This window comes from Sciurus carolinensis, chromosome 1 (assembly GCF_902686445.1).
Source record: "Sciurus carolinensis chromosome 1, mSciCar1.2, whole genome shotgun sequence".
In the NCBI taxonomy this organism is placed as follows: Eukaryota; Metazoa; Chordata; class Mammalia; order Rodentia; family Sciuridae; genus Sciurus; species Sciurus carolinensis.
Window position 1 is genome coordinate 81991954 of NC_062213.1, and position 25412 is coordinate 82017365.

The window sequence follows — 25412 nt, forward strand, 5'->3', positions numbered from 1 at the left end:
TTTTTTTAATCCCTTTTTCAAAAGTATTGTGTTACTTAAGATTTAAACTACAGTTTTAAAGATTTCTTACACACATTTATTGGAGTTCAGCATGAACTTCATAATATAATAGAGGGCTGGGAGAAATCTCTAAGTAAATCAGCTTAAAAATATATGTTTAGATGACCTTTTAAGAAATACAAATATGTGGCTTTTGTTTGTTTTAGAACTAGGGATTTGTCTTTTTTTTTTTTTTTTTTTTTTTGCTTTCGTTTTTGGTACTGTGGATGAAACCCAGGGGCATACTACCACTGAGCTACATCCCTAGCCCTTTTTAAATTTTTTTACTTTGCAACAGCAATTCACTAAATTGCCCAAGCTGGCCTTGAACTTGGGATCCTTCTGCCTCAGCCTCCCCAGTTGCTGACATTATAGACATATGCCACTGTGCCTGGCAAATACTTTATTGTGTATAATAAAGCTTGGGTCTTATGTAATAAAAGTGGTGTTTCTTTAGATACAAGAATATTTACTATAGTGCATGTACTTTTAAACTTTCTGTTTTAGTCTTATGTCATCAGCAAATTAATTTAGGGTGACTACTCTGAATTTACTGTACTTAAAGATGGAAGAACGGGGATCTTTTGTCCTTCCATACCTATGATATTCCCAAATTCACTGATTTTCCTTTTAAAACCGATTTCAAGTTTCTTCCAAAACATTGGCAAACTTTTTCTGCAAATTTCCAGATGTTAAATCTTCTAGGCTTTTTGGGTGAAAAGGTTTTTGTTGTAACCACTGAGTCTTTTGGAATTTTTGTGGGGAAGAAGCAGTTATAGTCACCAAGAAAATGAATGGACCTGGGGATGTTCTAGTAACTATAAAAACAAGCTATAGATGGGAGTTGGCCTGTTGTCCACAGTTTGCTGACCTCTAGTGGTTTTGACATTCTTAAAAACATCCTTTCTTAAAAACTCAACCTGATCTAAACAAGTCTTTGGTCCTAACTAGCCTAGGATTTAGAGGCCTTTAGGTCTCTGGCTTTTGTGAGGGAAAGTGACTGCTGGAGAAAGTAAAATTACATGATTCAGTATTTGTGCATGTGTAGTAAACAATCTCCCCAACTGTAGTTACTTAAGATAATATTTTAGTTAAAGGATTGTAAATTGTAAACATTCACTATGCAAATATTTTGAAAATGAATTGGTATTTAGTGAAACATTTATAGCTACATGTGTGTATGCAATATGTATATATCTATATAGTTGTTTGGTTTCTCTAGAACTCATAGTTCAGAGAGTACCATGTCCTTGTACCATGTTGGTAGATCCTATTACCCCTTCTTTCCAATGTGGCTATAGTTGTAATTTTGGAAATACTGTAGTAATGAATGCAGTAATGAATGCCAAATGATGCAGTATGATTTGAATTATTGGGGATTTTCATTACCATTATTTCTATATTATCCACATAAATGAGCCATGAGTAATAGAAATAGTAGTGAGTTGATAAAGAAATAGTACCTAATATGCATCGTTACTCACTAAGTGTACCATTCTACATGCTTTATCTACAATCCTGGAGAAAGTGTTGGTATACACATTTCTCAGATGAAAAAACTGAAGATTAGATAGAGAGCCTGTAACCTGAGTCAACAAGTCTTTAAACTTGGTTCTGGTTTGGCGTTGACCATGTAAAGATCTATTTATTCTAATTTTTCTTCCTAGGAGTTAGCTGCTACCAATGAATCACAGCCTAACAACTTAGCCCATTATGACATTTGAAGGAGCACTTTTTAAAAAAAAATACTTTTATTTCCTTCAGATTAGAATTAAGGAATGCTCTTGATGTGGTTAAATGTATACCTTTCTCCTTAATGAGATTTTGGCATGAATTTATTTGTAAGGATAAGTGGAAAAGGCAGTACATTCCTCATCTTTTATATTTTTCGAAAGATTTAATTGAAGTATGGCAGTATCTAGTATCCTAATTTTGTTTTAAATTGTAGGTTAATTTTCCACATGTGATTTGCATTTGAAAATTAAACACTTTTATATTATGTCAGCTTCTATCACTAGAGTAGTCCACTACTTTATCTTTAAGAGAATTATGGCAAACCTCTTTGCTAGGTCCGATTCATTATTCATTCAATATTATTTCAGAATATTACTGAGATGTTTGTCCATTTTGATATTACAATGTTCAGAAGTAGTTTAATGAAAATAGTTATAACACATTTTTTAAATCATGACAAACATTCAGGTAATGGGATAGACTCCTTGAAAATAATCCTCAGGGCTATCAGTTATGTATATTAACCTCCATTAGAAGTGGTCCAAGTTATATGACTTAAAACACATTTTTAAGGAGAGGAAGGAGTCACATGAAGGCTTACCTTTATGTGACTTACCTATTGCATTTCCTATAAAATATTTAGGGATTGGTTTTAATCCTGCAGATTTCTCTAATGCTTTTTATTCAATGAAAAATCACTTCACGCTCAGCACTTTGCTTTGAATAATGTTTGAGTTATTCTGATATGAGTTTGATGTAGTTGGAAGAGAAAACACTTGAAAAGGTAACGTCTTTGTTTTTGATTTTCTTTTAATAACATAATTACTGATTGTAAGAGTATTTGAATGGTATAAGTATTTGGAGATCAAGAATTTGACATTCCTTGGTTTTTTTGTCCCTTAATAGAAAGATCTGAAGTTTTGTATTATTTAACAAAGTAGTCATAACTCTGAAAACTCAAAATGTGTATTTTAACAAATGTTTTAAGAAAAAGATTTTGTGATTCATTTGGCAGGTTGTTTTGGATGAGGTATGAGAATAAGGTAGGATTCTTTTCCCGTGTCCTTGAAATTTCTTTATTCCTTTGGAATAATTGTCTAAAATTTCAATGACAGTGTCCTGTGGCACCTGATAAACCAGGTGTGCAAATTGTCAGCCCCCACTTCACAGTGTATTGAAGGGGAATGTTGTTTTTTCTACTCTCAGTCAGCTCCTAGACCTAGACTATCCGTCTAAGAGGGAAGCTACAGGGCAAGGCTAGGTCACCCTGATCTCCTAGCAGCTTATCAAAAGAATTATATGGGCAAGTTGGCAAGGTCCCTGCTGTGAACGAAGTCATCTGTTCATCTCAAGATGAAGATATTTCAGCATGCATCTGTAAAGAAAACCACTGCTAAGGTAAGTGATTAGAATCCTGGTCTTATTTTGGGCAAGTGTTCATGTTCTAAACCAAAATACTGTGTGTGTTCTATATTTTCCCATAAATGATTTTTAGTGTGCATCTTAATAAGAGTATGGCAAATGTATTTCCCTCTGCATAAGAGACTCTAAAAAACAGTCATTGATTTTTCAGGTTTAAATCAATAGATGATTATAAAACCTAGAGTAAATGAACTTGTGGCTGTTATACACATTTCAGGACAGTTGAATTTTTTTTTTTTTCCTGTATACAGATAACACTTTTTTTGGTAGTGTAATTTAGGAGTATGAATCCTAAATTATTTCTGGGAAATTTTGCTTTGGAAATTTTGTAAAGTAAAAAAATGATTGCTAATTTTCATTTTATAATGTGTGTGTGTGTGTGTGTGTGTGTGTGTGTGTGTGTTACTAGGGATCAAACCCAGGGTCTTGTGCAAGTGCTCTACTGCTGAGCTACATCCCTAGCCCCTTATTATGTACTTTTTTTTTTAAATTGTTTTGGTTATAGACGGACACAATACCTTTATTTTATTTATTTATTTGGTGCTTAGGATCAAACCCAGTGTCCCATGCATGCCAGTGAAGGACTCTACCACTGAGCCCTGCTTATGTGCTTTTTTAGCGGGTGGGTACCAGGGATTGACCTCAGGGACACTTGGCCACTGAATCACACCCCCAGCCTTATTTTTTATTTTTTTTTATAGACAGGGTCTCACTGAGTTGCTTAGTGCCTCACTTTTGTTGAGGCTTTGAACTTGTGATCCTCCTGCTTCAGACTCCTGAGCTGTTAGGATTATAGCCATGTGCTACTGTGCCTGGCATTATGTACTTTTTTTTTTTTTTTTAAAGCTTTTTCTTTTTCTTTTCTTTAAATTTTTAAATTCTAATTTGTTGTGCATTATATACTTTTAATTCAGTTAAAAACTAGGAAAAGAATTCATGAACCATTCTTTAATAAGTATTTACAACCACACATGTGTTACCATTTTGATAAACTTATTTTTTTTTTCTTCTCAGATTTCAGTTTAGATATGATTGATATAAACGGGTGAAATTTGGATTTTCTATTTTACTGTTTTTTAATTTGATTTACATATGTAAATTTATAAATATAGTCCCAATTGGTAATAAACTGAGAACTTCTGGATAGTTTTTTCGTATAATCTTCAAGATTTTATAGAAATTGTGTTTGTAGTTAAAATATGTCCTTTGCTCTTATAGCTTTGTAGAAATTTAGGTAAGATGTAGTTGGAAGAGTGTCAAAACCTAAGGAAGACAAATGTTTTTTCTTTTCTCCTTGGAAGACTCTTTCGGAGTTATAATTTACTCTGTTAGATAACATGGTAGTGGTCATCTATGTCTTAAATCAAGTAGTTGTTCATCATACAAATAAATGATCTATAAAGATTTACCTGAAAAATTTTAATCATAAACTTTTGAAAAAAATATTAGCAGTATAATTTTTGTTCATTCTATAACCTGATTGGTATGAATCTATTTACATGAAAAGCTGTTTATAATAATACCCATAATATTAGTATCAGAATTTAAGATTCTCAACATTTAAGTTTTTCAAATATTTAGGACTCTTTACCTAGTCAGAAATACTAAAGCATATCTATAAATTATTTATTAGGAAAGTTAATTCGTAAACTATGGGCAGGTTTTAAAAAAATTTAACAAAATGCAATTTGAGAGCTTTTTTCCTTAAAATTAATTGTGAAAGAGTCATGTATTATGGGTACAAAAACCATAGTTAGAAGTATAATAAATAATTTCCAGATAAGACACTTTCTCTTGTAGTCGTTTTCTTATTGTACTAAATTGATAGTGATACAGTTTTCTTGGGGGTTTGGCATATGGATTCTCTTATATTCTGGATTTTTTTTTTTTTTTTTTTGGTGCCAACATTTTCTTCCAATTTTACATATGTTCTTCAATTTTTATGGTTTTCATATCTAGAAATAGTCAAGTCCTTTTGGAATATTGTCTTAAATTCAAGTAAGTTTTCAAGTTAGAGTGTTCTGGCAAAGGAAATATATTAAGTAAAAGTGTAAAGACTGCACTTGTTAGAAGTATACAAGTATACCATTTGTATTTGTAGAAGTTTATTAGAGATTTGGTTTTTCTCTGCAGTGATCCTTTGTAATAGTCCTTAGATTGAAGTAGATAAAATTTTTTTGATCTCCATCAGAAGGTATAACTTTCAAGAATTCTTGTTTACAAGAATAGCAAGGGTGGCTTATCTGAGATCTTTAGAAAGCTCCTCCACTCCATGCTTTTCAGTTATATGACATTTATTTATTAAAGGAAAAGGTTTATATTGTTTTTTACTATTTAAATTTTGCCTTTTTTTGTCATGTTAGGGGAAAAATCATGTATTCTCTTACACGAATTGCAGTTATTATAGTAAGAAATTTAGTAAAACATGAATCATTTTATTACTGTAGTATGCCATAGACATGTACTTTTCCTGTAATTTTATTTCTAGGCAAATTTTCCTTTTAACCTTGAGATTTTTGTGATCGTCATATTTAACTTAACAAATTTGGGTTCATATTTCAAAGTTGGTAAGTTGAAAAGTTTAAGACAAATCATTCATGTTTATTCTGTGGTTTACTTATTTAATAAATGTGTTTTGAGAACCATAATAGGTGATGGAGATAAAACTAAATTCAGAAGAAATATTCAAAGAAGTAGCAGGAAAATGTGGAAAATATTTCAAAGGGAAGGGTGCATTAAATGGATAAAGTATTTGAGGCACCTATTTACCTGTAATAAGTAGAAGGGCAGTTTTTTTTAGTATTTTTTTAATGTTAGTAACAACAAATATTAAATATAAAATATAAAAATACAAAGTAACTATTGGGATATTTTCTGTTTTTTGAGTTTTTTTTTTTTAAACTCATGTGAATTTTATACTTAGAGCTTAGCTCACTTTGGACTAGCCCCATTTTAAGGGGCTCAGTATCCTCACATGTCTAGTGTTCACCATCTTGGATAGTGTGGCTCTGGAGTGTTCTTTCTAAACATTTTTCAGATCACAGCTTGTAATTTCTCAGGGAACCATTCTTAGATCCCCACATCTGTCAGTTTCCTTTTGTCTTCAGTTTTAAGTAATCTTTTCCCTTTCCTTTAAATCATTTATCACAGTTGTAATTTATACTTTTATAAATTTGGATTATTTGATACTGGTTTCTCCCATTGAATGTGGGCTCAAGTATATTTCCCATTGTATTCCCAGTCACCACCCACGATTGATACTCAGTAAATAGTATTTGACTGAAAGAACTGTGCAATACTGCTGTTACGTAACTTGACCAATCACATTTGATTTTAAAATCAGGCACTAAATTCTTTTTAATCATTTTGCTGTGATGAGAATATGTAAGATATCACTAATGGGAGAAGTGATTTTACTTGTAATTTGTTTACTTGTAATAGTGTTTTCTTTGTTAATAGTTTTTGCAACTACCTTGTGTTTTAACTAGAAGGAACATTTTAAAATGGTAATCATATTTTTGAGTTGATTTAACAGATTTGATAATAAAAAGTTTACTAACTTAGAATTTTTTGATTATTTAAATTCCCTGCTCACATTCAACCTGAAAATTGCCTGATGCAAAATATTTTAAAGTATTTAAAATGAATATTATAAGAATGAAGATTTTTAGATAGAACTTATTGAAAATAACTTTTTAAAGAAAAGAATGCTTACCATGAATTTGATAAAAAGATTAAACCATGTGGCTCATAGTGTCTAATTACTTAAAAGCAAGAAATGATATTTTGGCCATATTTTAAGCAGTCAGAAATTGTGCTATGTAGTCTTGTATAAGAGAGAAATCAAATGTGGTCCCTAATCTAGGTAAGTTTATATTATTAAAGAATTAAGTAAGATTTCATTGTGAAGCTTACATTTTAACTGTATCTTCAAGTAATAGTAAGCATTTATTAAAGAAAGGACAGGGAAGGACTTATAAGTCAAAGGAACAGCACATACACAGATTCAGGGTTTCAAAACACTTTATATAATATTTCCCATAAAAAATTATAAGCAAGTAATTCTATCTAGCTGAAGAACATTAAGTACAGGTTGGGGAGAACTAGGGAATTAGCCCAAAGGGGTAATTTGATGTAGAATCATGGTATTAATCTATTTTGTGTTGCTGTATCAGAATACCTGAGACTAGTTACTTGGTAAAGAAAGGTTATTTTGGATTGTGATTTTGGAGACTGAAAGTCCAAGCTCATGCAGCAGTATCTGGTGGGGGCCTCATGCTGCAATATAACATGGCAGATGGTAGGAACTTATTTGAGAGAGGTGAGCAGGGTATCTGGAAGAGGCCAAACAGTGAGGTGACCCCACTTTTTAACAACTAATCTAGTCCTTTGAAAGCTAACCTACCCCAATGAAATAGGCAATATTCCTTTCCAAGGGTGGTTTTTAATTATCTCCTGCTAGACCCTATCTCGTAAAGATTTCACCACCTCCCAACATTGTCAAACTGGGGACCAAGTTTCTAGCACATGAACTTTTGGGGACCACATTCTTACCTTATCCAAACCATAGTAATCATGAAGATGCCACGTGCTATGCCTGGAAGATTGAACTTACTCTGTGCAATTAGAAGCAAAGTGATAGAAAAAGACCTTCGAAACTTGAACAATGAGGTGGTTTTTATAATAAAAGAAATAATGGGACTTGGACTAACTTATTGTGAGGGTGTGGAGATGAGAATGTAGATATGCATTGATTAACCCAACCCCCCAATTCCTTCAGTTCTTCCTACTTCCCCTTACCCTCTCCACCAGGCATATAGGGTCTTAAGGATGGCACATAGTTCTGGTAAACCTTTCTTTAAATATGTGTTCATAATGTGTGTTTTAGTGAATTTTAATGGAAACTTTTTGTATATTAAGTCCACTATTAACTACCAACAGACAGGATATGTATTACAAAGTAAAAGTCATTGTGATTTAAGCTAGTGTCATTTTTCAGTGCATGCCAAAGCTTTTAATGTAAATTATTTCATTCTCAAAATAATAGGTTGATTTTTCTATATGGTTATATCAACTGTAACCAACTTAAAAGAATAAGAATTAGTTTAAAAAGATTACATACCTTATTAGCATATTGGGGTTTTAATTGTATGTTATATATTAGTCTTTTCAATTTTGTTTATCAGAATTTAAGAAATAGAGTAGAGGTCTAATTAGAATAGTTTATAAAAGTAAAAGTCTGTATACCATGAACCAACACCGTAACCAGGAACAAGTGGTCTGGAGGAACTTCTTTGGTTGCTTAGGGAGATTCTAGGGGCCAAAGCCACAGAAGGAAAATGATGTACATTTCACTGTCAGTCCCAGTTTTGTAACGTTGCTCAGCCAGTTTTTATTAGAAAACTTTCTTAATTTTAGTGGTTCCAAGGTTTTATGGTCAGGACATTGGTCTGTCTGTCTCTGTCTGTCTGTCTCTCTCAAGATTGCTCTCTCTCTCTCTCTCTTTTGTGGTTCTGGAGATTGAACCCAGGCTACATCCTCACCCTTGGTATTTCTTCTTCAAAGTTCTGCCACTATTACCTTAAGCAAAAATGTCAAAGAAGGATGAATACTTACCTAAGCCCTGTTCATTTCCATTGGCCCCTGAAGATTTTTGGAAAACACATTCTAAAGTGGAGAGCCTTTTCTCATCTGTTGACTCTTATGATTTTCACGATACATCATTTTGGGGGTATCACAAAATTGGTGTTGTGAAGGGCCTTGCATTATATTCATTTTTAAGTCTTAAGTGGGGTTTCAGTATGACCAAAAATATGTTAATGTTTTGAATACATGTACCCTGAATAACTGATGACAAAACAACACACTTAACCAATGCTAGCTTGATAAATCTATTTAAATCAAATTTCATAATCATTTTATCCATATAATTAATTTTGGTAACTTCACTACCTCAAAGGACTGAATTATGGTAATTTTTAGATTTAATGTTTTGCTTAAATGAATTAAAATTTATTTGTTTTTACATGCAGATTTGAGTTCTGTGAACCTGCATTTGTGGTTGGTAATTGCCTCCAGATAGCATCTGACAGTCATCAGTATGATCGAATTTATTGTGGAGCTGGAGTTCAGAAAGACCATGAAAATTACATGAAAATATTACTAAAAGTTGGAGGCATACTAGTTATGCCTATTGAGGATCAGGTAACTTCCACTGTCCTTTTGCTTAGTGTCACAGGAAGCAAATTAGTTAAGATTGGAAGGTATTTCTTAGTGAAAGTGAAAAATATATTTTAATTTTTAAAGAAATACTCTTCACAGGTCTATGTGTATAGAAAAAACTTGAAACATACTCTTAATTATTTAGGTAGAGCAGATGTAGAAAAAAATCCTGCAGTGTTATTAGAGGAGATTATGGCCTTTCACTTGCATTCCTCCACTCTGTGGCATTCAGCAAGCTGCTCCCTCCTTTGGTTTCCCTACCTGGAAAGTGTTGAGTTGAGTGTGATGACCTGTACAAGCTGTCCGGTGTCCATCCTTCTTAAGTTCTTTGAACATATTGAAAAGAAATCCTGTTTATGCTTGGTTGAGCTATTTAGCTTCTTTAATGGTGAGTTTTAAAATCTTCGTTCAGTAATCTAGACTCATTTGAAAATAGTTTTCAGCTATTTATGAGTGTTATTAAATTTGTCTTTTCTTGCCTTTGGATTTATTAAGTACAATAAATGTATGAAGTAGAACTTTATTCAGGAAGGAGAACCTTTCTTTTTTTAAAAATTGGTGCTATAGGTTGAACCCAGGGATGCTTAACCACTGAGTCACATCCTCAGTCCTTTTTAGTTTTTTATTCTGAGATAGCGTCTTGCTAAGTTGCTGAGGATGGACTTGAATTTGTGATCCTCCTGCCTCAGCTCCTGAGTCTGGGATTACAAACATGCACCACTATGCCCGGTAAAGAGGATCTTTGAAAAGCAAATTACCTTTAATGTTGATAAAAATTCATTCCAAAGAAATATGATCTTTTATAGTCACATTAACCTAAATCTGAGCTGCTTAAAATACCTTGCAGTTTCTACAGTAAAAGTAGATTATCTAAGATAACCAAGACCTAGCATGACAGAGAATTTATATATCATAGAATTTATATAGCACAATATGTCATTTACCCCATTACCATGCACTGTGCTCTGGAGATATTTTTAGTTATCATAAAAGCAGAATATTAAAAATATTCAGTAAAAACATTCCTGGAAAAATACTACTTGAATACTTTCAAGGTTTAGACTTCCAGTTAAATAATCCCCCCCATTATTATTTAAAATATTATTTCCTTATCAATATTTTATTAAACATTTATGCTGTAAAATTTTACAAATAACAAATACAATAATGGGCTCCTTTTATAATGAGTTGAAGATACCGTTCAACTTGAACAAGCTACGTACTGAACTATTTTTTTCCCTAGGATTATTGATGGGTATTTCTTGAGTTGATAAAACTCCTAGTCTCTTTGTGATTTTATTTATTTGTGACATATCAAGCCAGGGTTAGAATTAGATACTAGGGGTTGGAGATATAGCTCAGTTGATAGAGTGCTTGTCTTGCAAGCACAAGGCCCTGGGTTCAATCCTCAGCACTGCAAAAAAAAAAAAAAAAAAATTAGATTCTAATTCAGTAGCATCAGGGAAGAGCCTGAAGTTAGCTTACTGGTACAGTAACAAAAATATAGTTTTGTCAAAATGCTTTAGCCAAATGACTGAATCTATCAGACGTATATTTTGGGAGGTAATAGCATGTATAGACAGTAGTGGTGCCACTAGAAGCTATCAGGCTTCAAATCTAACATTTAGACTCACCTGACCGTATTTGGATATCTGACTTGGATTGAACTATCCTTCTTAAACAGTAAATGTTTTTAATTCCTTTTATATTAATTTATAATTCCTAAATGGAAGTATGTAGTTGCATTCAACTCTTAGTTAAATATAGTTCTCACCGGCAGTTATTCCTTTAAAACAAAAATTTTACTGTAAAGTGATCACATTACCAGGATTAAGCAATTATTGTTTTTTTTCCCTTCTAAATAGTTAACACAGATTATGCGAACTGGACAAAATACTTGGGAAAGTAAAAATATTCTTGCTGTTTCATTTGCTCCACTTGTACAACCAAGTAAGAATGATAATGGCAAGCCAGATTCTGTGGGACTGCGTAAGTAGATCTTTGAACTTTCTGATTGAATTGTTGCTTAACAGTGTTCAACTCATACACTTGGGATTTAATAGACTATATAATTATAAGGAATGAATTAAATATGCTGTAATGTGTTCAGTGGATTTGCTTACCATTTAAAAAAATAAAACTCCTACCTTGTGCAGCACATTGTGAACTGCCTTCATAGGAACATGAAAAGAGGGGCAGGTCAAACCAAAAGTGAACTTATTAATTATAGTTTGTGTTGTGATAGCAACTGGTTGTGTGTTCACTTTAGGTGCAGTGGTAAGAAAAAACCTTTCTGCTGAGGCAACAACTGAATTATAATTGGAAAAGAGCCTGCCATTTAGTGGCAGCATTTTCCGTACAGAAAGACAAAAGACTTTAGGGTAGGAGCTTGACTTTTTCCTACTCCAGGAATTAGGTACAGGGTGATGGACATTCTTTGGTTGGACTGTGGAGGATGGATTATCATTGGGAAATAGGGGAAACAGGCCAGTTGTGAGTCTTTTCTCATATCCAAAGGAAAGAGCTGATGGTGTAGATATTCTTGAAGCAGAATAATAGTAGACTGTGTGGGAGATATGGTTGGAGGAAAAAGAGGAATCAGTTTTCCCTTGAGTAGGGCTAGCAGAGTGATGGTACCATTACTGTTTGGAAGACTGGAGTGGCATAATTTAGGAATAGATGTAGAAGAAATACATTTTCTTTTGGCCATGTTTGGGATGCCTGTTAGCATAATAATATCAGGTAGTCACATGGGTACAAACCTACTGCACCACAGAAGTATTAATTGAAAATCCTCAACATAAAGATGGCATTTTAAGCTACAGTTGGATGAGAATGGTTGAGACTACACAGGGGGAGAATAGAGTTACAGAAGAGCTGTTAGAGTTGGATCTATGATTCACCCACTTTAGAGATAAAACAGGAAGACAAATTAGTGAAGGGGAGGGACCAAAGAGTTAGGGGGACTAGGGTGCATAGGATGTGAAAGGTTAAGAAAGCAAAGAAGGAATGGTTAAGAGGGAATGGTCATCTTTCTGATGCTAATACCACCTTGAGAAAGGCGAGAGAGTAGTATTAGTTTGGCATATATCATGGTTTTATTAATAATTAAGTAAAATCCTTTACCAAAAATGAACCTTTTTATTTAGTTTGCTTTTATTTCATAGGAATCTGACTTTATAGAGAAAGTTAATTTTATTTTCTGTATTCATTTTTACTTTCTTTTGCTCTGTATGACTTAGGGACCTTTTGACATGGTCTTAAAAAATTTTATGGAGTAATAAGTAAAGTGCTTATCTCAGTACCTGGTATGTAAAAGTTGCTTAATAAAAAGTGATGTGGGGTTTTGAGAAGATCAGTAAATTACACCTGTTTTTCCCTGTCCTAGGTTTTTACCAACAGAGAGATGAACTTCGAGGTCAGATAGCAAGGGACTAAAATGTCAGCTTTATTAGCAAGCATAGTTAATGGGAGAAAAAAGCTAGGTCTGTCTCCTTAAGTTAGATAGTCTTACCCACTCAGTAAAGAGTTGGCACTGGACATCCTCCCACCACAGGAGTTTACTCTTTAAATATATACATATGAGTAGAAACCACTGTGTGAATTCTGGGGGAGCATCAGAGTTGTGTGTGGTCAGCTTCTTCTTACTCTAAACTATATAAGCCTTCCCTACTGTCCTGCAGAGAAATGAGTGAGGTAGTACAGAGGCCCAAGGGGCCATGTGGTTTGTCTCTCTGGGAGTATTAGTTGCTTGAAGGAAGTATGTTCACCTGGACCCTGGAGAGTGCTTCATAATCATTCTTATCTAATGGGAGCTACTGTCCATGGGGATACTTTTCAGGATTCATAAGATTCCTAAATTCTGACTCTGTGCTGTTACTTTGAATTCATCTAGAATGAGATAAACACTCAGTTCTCAAAAAATTTTGAAATGTTCATGATTTAGAAAATGTTCTCGACCACTTTTTTTAAAAAAATGCTTGTGAGTTGAAATAAGTCAAACTCAGAAAGTAAAGGGTTGTATGTTTTCTCTCTTAAGTGGAAGCTAGAGAGGACAAAGAATAAAATGTGACGCGGGATCTCATGAAAATCAAAGGGAGATCAGTAGAGCAGAGAAAAGGGACCGGGGGAGGGACGAAGGATGGGAAAGGGAGTTTCTGGGGAATAATATTGACCACATTATCTTGCTATATCATGTATGCATATACAAATATGTAACTGTCCTACAATTATGTATAATTATAATGCAAAATTATAATTATAATGAAAAATATGAAATTGGTTTTATATTTTGGCTATTTATAAAAAGTCCTTGAATTAAAGTATAGAAAAAATTCACACAAAATAGGAAAATTAAAAATAAAAATAATTAAAAAAAAAAGCAAAAGGGAAATATTCTGTTAGAAGTGTGAAGTTACTGGGCTATAGTGCTAAATATAAGCTGCTTTCCAGTCTAGTCAAAAAAGGTATATACTGGATGTATCCTGGGACATAGGAAAATACCATCTAGCAGGAGAATTCAGATGACTGCACTTGTAACTGTTTACATTGTATTTATTCCATGAAGTCTACTTTGAGTAGACCCCACATATTTATTATGATCAATACTATATTGTAGTTATTGAGTACCTAATTAAATTTTTTTTGCCAAATAGTTAACACAGTTAAACTGTTTTCTCCCATTTTTCAAACATTAGTTTATTAATAACCTAATTTATCAGATACAGATGGAAAGTAATAAAAGTAATGAAAAAAATTCCCTGACATAGTTTGATTTTGACAGTGGCCTCACCTTAAGCAACATGCACAACACATATAAGCATAAATACCTCCAGAGTCCCCTGTAGATTTTTGTACTTTGTAACCGATATTGTCAATAGTGTCAGAATTCTATCAGTAGTCATTCTTTTTTTTTTATCTGACAGTCTTCCTAGTTGGGTTCTGTTAAAAGTGTCTTAGTTGTAAATATAATTTTATAATAATGTAATTTAAGAATGACATGGATGATGTACTGTTAAAAGAGCAATTTCCCCCCAGTTAATGGTGGTACATATCTGTAATCCAAGTGACACGGTATAGCCGAGGCAGGAGGATCACAAGTTGAGGTCAACCTTGGCAACTTATCAAGGTCCTCAGCAATTTAGTGAGACCCTGACTCAAAATAAAAAAGAACTGTGGATATGTGTCCCTGGGTTAAATCTCCTGTACCCCCGTGCCCAAAAGGAGCAATTTCCATTCCCCCATATTTTAAGGATATCAACACAAATAGACCTAACTAGCTGATGAGACTATGATTGGTTGGGTTGAATATTTATAAATGCAAATGGAAAATGGAAATAAATTCAGGATAAAATGGAGTGTGGAGAACTAAATTAAAAAAAAGGAATCCATTATATATTTGAAATAATTGCAGATGAAATATGTCTAAGTTTTTCTTCATCAGAATAATCTGGGGAGGGAATGGAAAGAGGATGAGGGTATTGATGTAATAATATTAGTCATGAGAGAATTGTTGAAGCTGAGGGCCAGGTGTACGGGAGTTTATCATATTACTGACTCTTACTATGTATACTTATAGTTTCTGTAATAAAAAGGAAAAATGTAATCAGTTGCCAACAACTGATAAAATAAAAGTATTTATAAAAATTCATAAAAATGAGTTAGGAATTCTGAGACTTTCTAAAAAATAAAATTTTATGTAGTAATATTCACAGGTTGAAAATTGCTATTTGCCAAAATTTTATAGGATGTGTTGAGATTAAGAGCATTCTTTTTGATCAGTGGTCATTCTGTTAATTGTAGGGAATTAAAAAAGATAAAAATGCTAGCATACTCATACACAACATTTTTTAAAAATGTAAATACTGTGCCAAATATATCTTTATAGCAATAAAATTGTTTATTAAAATGGAATTGTAATTTTTATTCTGGTTCACTAATTTTTATTCAACTTAAAAGTCATATTTGTTTCTGTGCTTTTATTTGTGTGTATGCGCAGATAAAATTTTAAAAGTAAGGATATATTGTTTAAAGTTCAGGGACAGAAGAGACTTTATAAATTGTGGAACTATAGCACATTGAGCTATACATATATTCTTTAATAGGTCAAGCCAAAAACATCAGTTCTATCTGTTCAACCCAAATAAAATGTTCCTTCCAACTTTTGTTAGTGAATAAAAGTGAAAGTCCTGACCCCTAGGTTACTATGTTGAGCCTACCTTTTAGGGGAAAAAAAAAAATGGAGCTTAAATGTGTAGATTAGAGATAACGTTACCTGTTATTTTGAAGTGAAGGCTTTATACTTAAATTTTTATAGCAGTCAGGATTAGTACTGTTTGGTCTATCAAATTCTTATAACTGGAAGAATTACAAACAAGGGAGTGTTCAGATAGAGGACATGGGAGATATTTGAATAAGTGGGACTGAGAATTACCTAAATGTTTTTATGTTATTCAAAAGAACTTTTAAATGGATGAATGTTATTTTAGAACTTCTAAGTTTTTTAAGCCACTAAATTCAAGTCTGAACCTTTTTCTGTGTTGAGTCCAGTTGGTTCGTAATGAAGTTATAGTATTCTGATGATTTAGGATTGAAAGGTTCATCTCTGGATAACAGACATTGTTGGCAGTGGAAGAACATTATTTTGTTGTTCTCAGAGAATACGGTAATGAGAGAGGTTTGAGAAGAGACAGATTAAAAAGGTTAATATAATTTCTATTTCTTAGGTCCTTTATAATTTTCAAACTTTTAAAAAATAGATTTATTCTCTGGCCTCCTTTTGCAGAATGCGCTGAGGCTTAGGCTTCTCCTCTCCTCTTTTCTGCACTCCTTCCCATATACTTTCCTCTAGCTCTTTGTCTTTGCATTTCAGCTGATTCCCATATTGCTACCTCCAGTGCTGGTGTTTCACGTAAGTCCCTGAATCAGGCTCTAACTGCTTATAGTTAAGAAGACATTGTAGAGTCTACAGCTAACACCCACACTTGGGCCCCACGTTAGTCACTTAAGACCTTGAGCAAGTTATGTAACCTCTTAGTATTTTTTTTGTGTGTGTGTGTGGTGGGGGGGAGTACTGGGCATTGAACTCAGGGGCACTCATCTACTGAACCACATCCCCAGCCCTATTTTGTATTTTATTTAGAGTTGTTAGTGCCTTTCTGTTGCTGAGGCTGGCTTTGAACTCACAGTCCTCATGTCTCAGCCTCTTGAGCCACTGGGATTACAGGCGTGCTCCACCATGCCCTGCTGTAACCTCTCAGTATTAAGTGAGTTCTTGCATATGAAACATTGTAAGTGGTCACTAGTATGACATGGTAGTTATTGTTATTCCTGAAATCTCCATTTTGGGAAAGAGACAGACACCTTAAGTTTAACACAAATAGATACACTTTTTCATTTTCTTCTCATCCTGTTCTCCCCTCTGACTTTGTCATGCTAATAACATCACCAGCTTCTGCCCAGTTTCTCAGGCCAGGCATTCGGATGTTTTAGTTGATGATCCTCCTCCCTATCCCTGACAGCCAATCTCTATCTATCCTATCTTCAAAAACATCTGAAATTTGTCCATTTCTCTCCAACTCTACTGCCACTTGTCTGTCAGTGTGTGGTCATATGTCATGTTGATTGCCCAAGTGTTCTGGCAGATATCCTGCTTCAAACTTTTCCCTATCAGACTCACCCTGCACTAGTATATAGATTTTGTTGTTGGTGGTGTTGTGTTTTTGATTGAACTCCAAACTTCATCTACAGTAGCCTTCTTTCAATCCTTCAACATGTTAAGCTCATGCACCAATTAACCTTTGCTATTCTCTCTGGCCTTAGGTATTTACATGGCTGTTAACCTCATCTCTTTAAGATCCTGACTCAGATATAACCTCCCCAAGGGAGACCATCATGAGCACTTGGTCAGAAATAACCATTCCCCTCAATTACTTTCTATTATATGATTGCTGCCCCTCACCAGATTCTCTGGTGTCCCCCCTGCCCCAGTAGTTTTTGTTTACCTGTCTCCTCCCACCCTTGTAAGCACCACAGATGCAAGGACTTATCTTGTCTAAGTCACTCACTGCATCTAGATGAGTTCTTAAGTGCTGGCCTATAGTTTAACAAATATGTGTTGAGTCAGTGTTGAATAACAGTGAACAATTGTAGAAGGGAAGCAAAGTGGACTGAATTTGGCACATTTTAACACACAAAGAATGACCATGTTCACAAAACAGAAGAAGATTTGAGAAGATACAGGCCTTTTGGTAGAAGCAGGATTTGAACGCAGATTCTTTTATGTTGTTTCAATCTCCATTCTGTATAGTAGTGGGCAGGTCCAGACCAATAGTAAAAAAATTTCTAACTGAACATTCCCAGTGTGATTCTTTGGAATTATTTCTATTTCAGGTTTCTTAGAGGGTTGGAAAAAGAGCTAAAGAGAGGTTTTATAATGGGCAGTAGGTATGCTACAAGATCTTTCAACTACTCTTTAAAGTCTCCTACCATGAAATTCAATTAAAAAGAAAGCCCTATTTACTACTTCACAAGGTGTCTGATAGATGATAGGGTGTAACTCTGACCATGTGGATGGTGAAAAAAACAGGAAGCATGTTGTGATCCCTGGGCAGGGTGACACGCTATGCATGACCCAAAGCCTATACTGCCTTGTGGAGAACATGGGGAGCTGACAGTTATAATTCCTCCCTCCTGGAGCTCACAGGTTAAGGGTAAAGATGGCAAATAACTGAAAAAGGCAGAATTTTAGATGTTAGAACCAACAAGTTCAGAAAAAGACTGTCCAGAAAAGAGTACCAAGAATGAAGAGACATGAAAATGTTTTTAAATGCTGCTTAAATGAATAGGATCATGTTTTATTTATTTTTAGACATTGGAGAAGGATCCTTGGTAATTATTTTATTTTATTTTTTCTTGGTAATAATTTTATTTCCATAAGGTTGGATACTAGGAGAAATTAGTTGCAAGTGGGGCACCGAAATTTATTTCTCTTAAGTACTGGAATAGGCTAGAATATTCTCTAGAAGAGTTATGTGTACTAGGGGAGATAGGAGGGAAGCAGACATGAGATAATGTATCAACTCTGATGTGTTTGATATATGTAAAAATCAGTAACTTAAAAAACAATCTGTAGTATTTCTTTGAGCTATAAAAGTGTTATTCACAGCATGGTGACTCCTTGCCATGGACTAGGTCTACTTGTTGAATCACAGAAAAAAAAGTAGAAGTGAATGTGATTGCTTTACAGTACAGACAGGCAACTGTTCAAATGCTGCTTTTGACTTCCGTGACTAGATGGTCCTTTTCATGTCATACAAACATCAAATAATATAAAAGGATATGTAGGGTAAAGTCTCTTTCCGGTTCTTGTCACTTTATCATTTTGTTCTCACTTACCCTGTTTCTAAATTTTTGTTTATTCTTCCAGAGAACCTTTATGTATATACATGGCAACATGCATTGCCACTTTTCTCAGTACTTAGAATGTAATAAGTATCCCCAAAGTCAGTTTTAATAGTTTTTGTTTTTTCTAAAATTTGCTAGAGAAATGTGTTCTGTTCTATGTAGAAATTAACAAATGTATAATGTTTTCTTTTTTGTGCTTTTTGTTTGTTTTTAGCTCCCTGTGCTGTTAGGAATCTACAGGACTTGGCTCGTATTTACATTCGACGCACACTTAGAAATTTCATAAATGATGAGATGCAGGCCAAGGGAATTCCTCAAAGGGCTCCACCCAAGAGAAAAAGAAAGAGAGTTAAACAGAGAATCAATACTTATGTATTTGTGGGTAATCAGCTTATTCCTCAGCCTTTAGACAGTGAGGAGGATGAAAAAATGGAAGAAGATAACAAAGAAGAGGACGAGAAAGATCATAGTGAAGCCATGAAGCCAGAGGAGCCACCACAGAATTTACTGAGGGAAAAAATCATGAAGCTGCCCCTCCCTGAGTCTTTGAAAGCTTACTTGACATATTTTAGAGACAAATAACTTAAATCAAGAAGAATGCCTACTGATGATTCCTTTAGTCTTGAAAATGTAGTGTTTATTAGGAGTTAAAAGAGAATTATTTGTTTCATCTGAGTGAATCATAGTGGAAAAAATATGACTTCTGTTAGTAACAAAAATGATGTATTCAGTGATGAAAAAAATCTTTTATAAAATCTATTTTTCTTTAAATCTTGGGAAAATGCTGTTTTAACTCAGAGTGATTTCAAAGTGGAATGCAGCAATAGTCAAGCCTTTGTGTAATATAAATCCTTTTCTGATTCCCTACAGATTTGTAGTGGTGAGGGTTAGATTTAATTTTATATAAGGTTTAAGTAATTGTTAAGCATATATAATCTGATTTGAATTGCAGTTGTTTGCATTTCCTCTATGAAAACTTTGTTACCTAATAAGGAAATCAAATGCTTTGTAGACCTATTTACATTTGTTGCAATCACTGTTGCTGAGTTGCTGTAGATATATTCCGGGCAATATATGAGTGCAATAATAATACAAGATATTGAATAATTTAGCTTTAAAAAAACCCCACAAATTTCATGAAATTTTATAGCCCTGCAGCTTTTACTTTTGAATTTATTGCCAAAAGACATGGGGAAAATACCTGCTTCTCTCAGAGATTTTAAGAGCACAGCAAGTGAATATTAAAGTAGAAAGTATATACTTAATACAACTCAATTTGTATGGACCCTTTACACTTTCAGTATTTAAAAATTATGAGGTTATTTTAACTCTGTAGCATTTTCAAAGGTAGTATATTTAGGATTGTTTTTTCTGTAGTTCACTGTAGAGAGTATTTGGTTAAAAAAAAAAGTCTATCATCCTGTCTGACTCTAGTAGCACAGAGAAAGAGTGAATAAATAAGCATGAGTGATCACCACTTTCTCAGATAGCTCCAAGTAGCAGGGCCAGAGCAGATGTGGTCAGTTGATGCACTTTAACAAATGGGACTTCTAACCTATCTGTATATTTAACTTTACAAGATAGGGATAAACATGTCTACATTTGCTTTGGATTGTTACTAGGTTAAGAAATACTCACAGAAATTGTATGTAGACACAATTGTATTGAAAATCTGGTTCAGAATAAGTGTAATCTTTGGGACCTACACCATGTGCATTTAACTTCTTCCCATATTTTTCTGTTTCTTTGATCAAATTAGATACTTTCTGTTTTGCTTAATGTTGCATACTTAAGCTACATAGCTTATCAGTGACAAAACAGGTAGTAAATGCCATTATTAGTCTTTTTTTTTCCTCATAAGGCCTGAAAACAGTCATTCCTTGTTAAAGTGTACAATGTAACATATTTACTACGTAGTGTTAACATGGATTATGTATTTTTAAAGGGAAAAATTTGAAATTGCCATTTATTACCACCAGCATCATATTAAAATAGTTGCTCAGATTTGCTATGGATACTCAATCATTGTATATGAAAGACTTTTATCTCTTTACTAAAGTTCAAATATTGTTTCAAAAATCTCAGCTCTAGTAATTCCACATATCTAAAACACTTGTTTGGGGCTGAGGACCTGACTCAGTGGTGGACCACTTAACTAGCATGTGTGAAGCCTTGGGTTCCATCCCCAGAACTAAAAAAAAATAACAAACAATTGTTTGAAGTAATCTAGACACAAAATTGCCCTCAATCATTTTAGTAATGTGAAAGAAAATTCTTGGAAGGTATTTGTTTTATACTCAAGGCTAGAGGATGGAATGGGGAACTCTAAATTTTTTCTTAGATAATTACTAAACTGTTATCAAGAGATTCCCCATCTCTTTTCTAAGAAAGAAAAAAAATCAGCTTCATGCTTTTGTTGTCTTTCAGAAATATTCATTTGATCCTGAATTGTTTCAGAAGTTTAATCATGAATTCCTGCTACCCACATATTTTTATCTAGAAAACCCAGGAAGAGTTTTCATCTTGTCTAATCCCCTACTCCCATTTTTTAAAAAAATTGTTGTTGTTGAAGCTGGTGCCCAGATATGTAAAAACACTTATTTTTCACTGATGATCTTACTATTTAGGAGAATTTTTGTTAAGGATATATTTGAAGATTGACATTTTCATATTGTCTTTTATTCTGTTGACCTTGGCAAAGTGTACAGTAGATTTTCATGATCACTGCTTATTTTTTTTTGTCATTGAACTGTATCTTTTGTGTTCTTAAATGCATTTATTTTACAGGTGTGGCTTTATCATTGACTTTAAATAAAGAGGTAGAAATAAAATATGAAAATTCAAGTGAAAGCCTTCTTATCTATTAATACAAATATATTGGAATAAGAATATTTTGGGTTTTTTAATGAATTTATATTTACTTGATTGTAGAAAATTATTGGTAGAGAAGTAGCAGTCAAAGATGAAATAGAAATAAATGAACATGATTGGGAATATCATGGAATTTTATAGACAGATAAAACATTAGATATTATCTGAGTTAGACCTTTGATTTTGCAAATGAGAAAGTAGGCCTAGAGTGGTGGCATGTTTTGCTAAAGTTACATAGCTAGTTGGAGAAAGGGCCTAAAATAGCATTCAGCATCAGCTAAATCCCAAGAATCTTGTCAATGATATGTAACTACTGAGAAGCTAATATCAATCTATACTGCTTATTGGTTGATACATGTGGTTCTGATATTAATTTAAAAAAAACATTAAAATAGCGTACATAGTGATTACAATAAAATACAAAGAGTGTGTTGATTTTTAGCTGTTTGAGATAATAAAAGTGAAACAAAGCCTGTTAAATCATTGAAAGACTTGGAAAGTCATTTTAAATAAACAATCACATATAATTAAGCATCATTTTCTAGTGGCTTCTTTCTTTCTTTTCCCTCCCTCCCTCCCTCCCTCCCTCCCTCCCTTCCTTCCTTCCTTCCTTCCTTCCTTCCCTCCTTCCCTCCTTCCTTCCTTCCTTCCTTCCTTCCTTCCTTCCTTCCTTCCTTCCTTTTTCCTACTTTTAAATTTAAATAATCTCAATATACCTGTGGATGTAGGCAGAATTATGGTGTAATTATGATCTGTGTTTGGACATCTCACTTCCTTGTGTCTATTGCCAGCTCTGAAGGGTGTAGTTTTTTAAAAGAATTATTTTAGTAAAATACTCATGTATAAAGTCTATAAAATGCATATTAAGTACCAGGAATAAGTTCAGTGTAGGCACATGTGTACCTATGTAGTTAGGTTAGACTATTAGCACACCAACATCTGTGTGTCCCTTCTCAGTTTCATTTAATTCCTCCCTTCTCAGGGTGATTCATTTTTCTGACCTTGCTTTTTGCTGTTACTTTGCCACTTGCTTGTATTTCTTTATACAATCTGTATATTATTTGGTTTCTCTATATTATTTGATTTCATACATGGCTGGAGTCATATTATATGTATTCTCCTGCACCTCTCTTATTTACTCCTTGCTACTTTTCTGAGTTTGATCCATGTTGTATACAGTTATGTTACATTTAAAGTTCATAATTTATTCTATGATGGACATTTTTCCTACAAATAGAACAAATATGAATGTTCTATATGTTTAGTCTCTGTGTGAGAGAGTTTTCTTAGGTTGTACATCTAGAGATAGAATTACTGGGTTATAGTGTTATGGGGTGCAACTGAAGAACAGACCAATCACCACTGAGAAGTTCAAATTTGAGAGTCTTTATTAAACCGGTCGCCTGACTGTCTCACACAATGCCCCCAAAAATGACTATTGGGAGAACAGTCCCAACCATAGGGTTGTAGGGGTTCTTATACCAAAAATCACATCAATCCTAAGTGTCTGTCGCTATGATTCGAAATTACAAACTAACATCATGAGATCATCAACAGAGGGGGAAGTGAGTCAAAATGACCCTTACCTAGGTACAAACTAAAGAATGGTTACTAACATTCACACAATTACTGTTTACATGGTACATTGGTTAAGAGCAATAGAGATCAAAAGAGCGATTTTTCATTACATAAGAATTGTCATTTTGTATTGCTAAACATGTCACGCTAAGTAACAGGATGGGTACAGAGGCGGGGTGTTCCCATGGGAGAAGCTTATTTCCTACATACCATGGAGTCTCAGAGCAAAATGGAGTCTGTTTAGTTATTTCCTTTATAGTCTGGCTTATAACATTCTCATGGAACCAGATCTGTCAGCCCATCACATTCCCCACTGGTTTTATGTACATAATCAAATCATTGATTCATTAGTAGTGTATAGGTAATTATAGTGAGTGTGCAACACCATTAGCTTAACAGACTGAATTCTATCTCTAACATAGTTAGTTGAACAGTTTATCATGTATAGCCTGATTAAAAGTCTCAACATAACTAGAATGAGAGGTCCTGACATTGTAGTTATTAGAGTAGCTAACCAGGGGGACCAAGAGAACAGATTTTGGTACCAATTTTTCTTGGGTTTTTAATTTTTACTTTTTTGAGCCCCCCCCTTTTCTTTTTAAGTCAAAGATAAACTATCATGAATGTCACCTGAGTGATTAGTATAGAAACAATAGGTCTCCCCTAAGGCCATACATAATTTTTTATTTTAAAAACAACAAATTTTTGTTTTGTAAAACTACTTCAGCAGGTGAATCAAGGGAATTTTTAAGTGGCTTATGTTTTTTTTAATTAAGTTTAGATCTATTTGTCTACTTAAGGTTTTGAAATTTTGGTTTCCTGTAATGAGTGTAGTGGTCCCTAGAGCTGTGAGGCTGGCTATGTTTATTTCTACTAGGAGGGGAACTAAGACAGAGGCCACTCATTTATATTAATGTATGAGTCCCATATGTTTCCTTTTTGCCTCCCCATCATAATACTACACCTGGGGAAAGATGTGAACAGTAACACAGAATTCATCCCATTTGGTAATCTCAAAAAGTTGAAGGGCAAGCATGGAGTTCCTGACATTGTCCAAGCAAGAGAAAAAACATGATTAACATTTTTTCAGTCTTATCTTTAGACGGTGGTTGGGGTCTCTGAAGGGTGTCCATTTTTCTGTCGTCTTGACTCAGATGTGATGAGTACATGTTGTGAGTCAGGTCCCCTCCATTTCAGCTGGTCGTTAGTTCTTTTTGGAACCATTTGACATAGACGTAGTCTTCCACTGAAATGGGTGTCCGAAATCAGTGGTCTCTTGGGGCTGGTTCTCTCATAATTTCAACCTGTTGGAGAGACTTAACAACAGGTTAGAACAGAAGCAGGTCTTGGTAAGGGTGGAGGAAGAGCTCTGAAAGCATTGACATTTTAATCTCTCAGAGGTTATTTGCCTCCAACTTTCTGAACCAAAACTGGCCCTTATTTTTGTGATTTAACCCAATTTACCTATCTATATTGACTGTCTTTTCAAATTTTTATTATTACCCCTCTAATTTTAGGGACTTTACTGCTGTAAGGAAAAAGGTTGATGACTGCTCTTGCTGCTTCCAGCTGAAAGGGGGCGATGTGGAGTGGGGCAAGCAGTAAAAAAAGCAGTAAAAAGTTTCTTTTTAGAAATTGGGTCTTTCTAGGGGTAAAAGTCTTGTTCTATGAAAGAAACAAAAAACTATGAGTACAGAATAAATAGCATCTGGAACATATCAATGAATATCATGAAGCTGATAGAAATTAATAATCTCTTACCAGGAGGTGGAAGAGCTGAGACATTGTTCACACAAAAGGCCTAACAAAGTCTAACAAGGCTGGAGAGGATAAGGCCTTAATTGTAAACCTTTAACACATCAGAGGTATCAGGTTATTTAGTTAAGTTACTGTCATCTGACTTTTTTTTTTTATTGTAAACAAATGGGATACATGGTTGTTTCTCTATTTGTACATGGAGTCAAGGCATACCATTTGTGTAATCATAAATTTACATAGGGTAATGTTGTTTGATTCATTGTTATTTTTTTCCCTTCCCCCCCCACCCCTCTTTTCCCTCTATACAGTCCTTTCTTCCTCCATTCTTACCACCCTCCTTATCCCTAACCCTAAGCCAAACCCTAACCCTAACGCTAACCCCT

The 25412-nt window shown here is 34.0% G+C and overlaps 1 protein-coding gene across 2 annotated transcripts in view; it reads left to right on the forward strand.

Annotated features, from left to right (window-relative positions):
• Nucleotides 1-22230, forward strand: part of Pcmtd1 (protein-L-isoaspartate (D-aspartate) O-methyltransferase domain containing 1) — a 76896-nt gene extending 54666 nt beyond the window's left edge. For both annotated transcript variants that reach the window (XM_047548890.1, XM_047548898.1), the window contains 3 exons: nt 9228-9399; nt 11283-11406; nt 19037-22230. In XM_047548890.1, the coding sequence (XP_047404846.1) occupies nt 9228-9399; nt 11283-11406; nt 19037-19404 (664 nt within the window). In that variant the 3' untranslated portion in view covers nt 19405-22230. The remainder of the gene's footprint in view (nt 1-9227; nt 9400-11282; nt 11407-19036) is intronic.
• The last annotated feature ends 3182 nt before the right edge of the window (nt 22231-25412 follow it).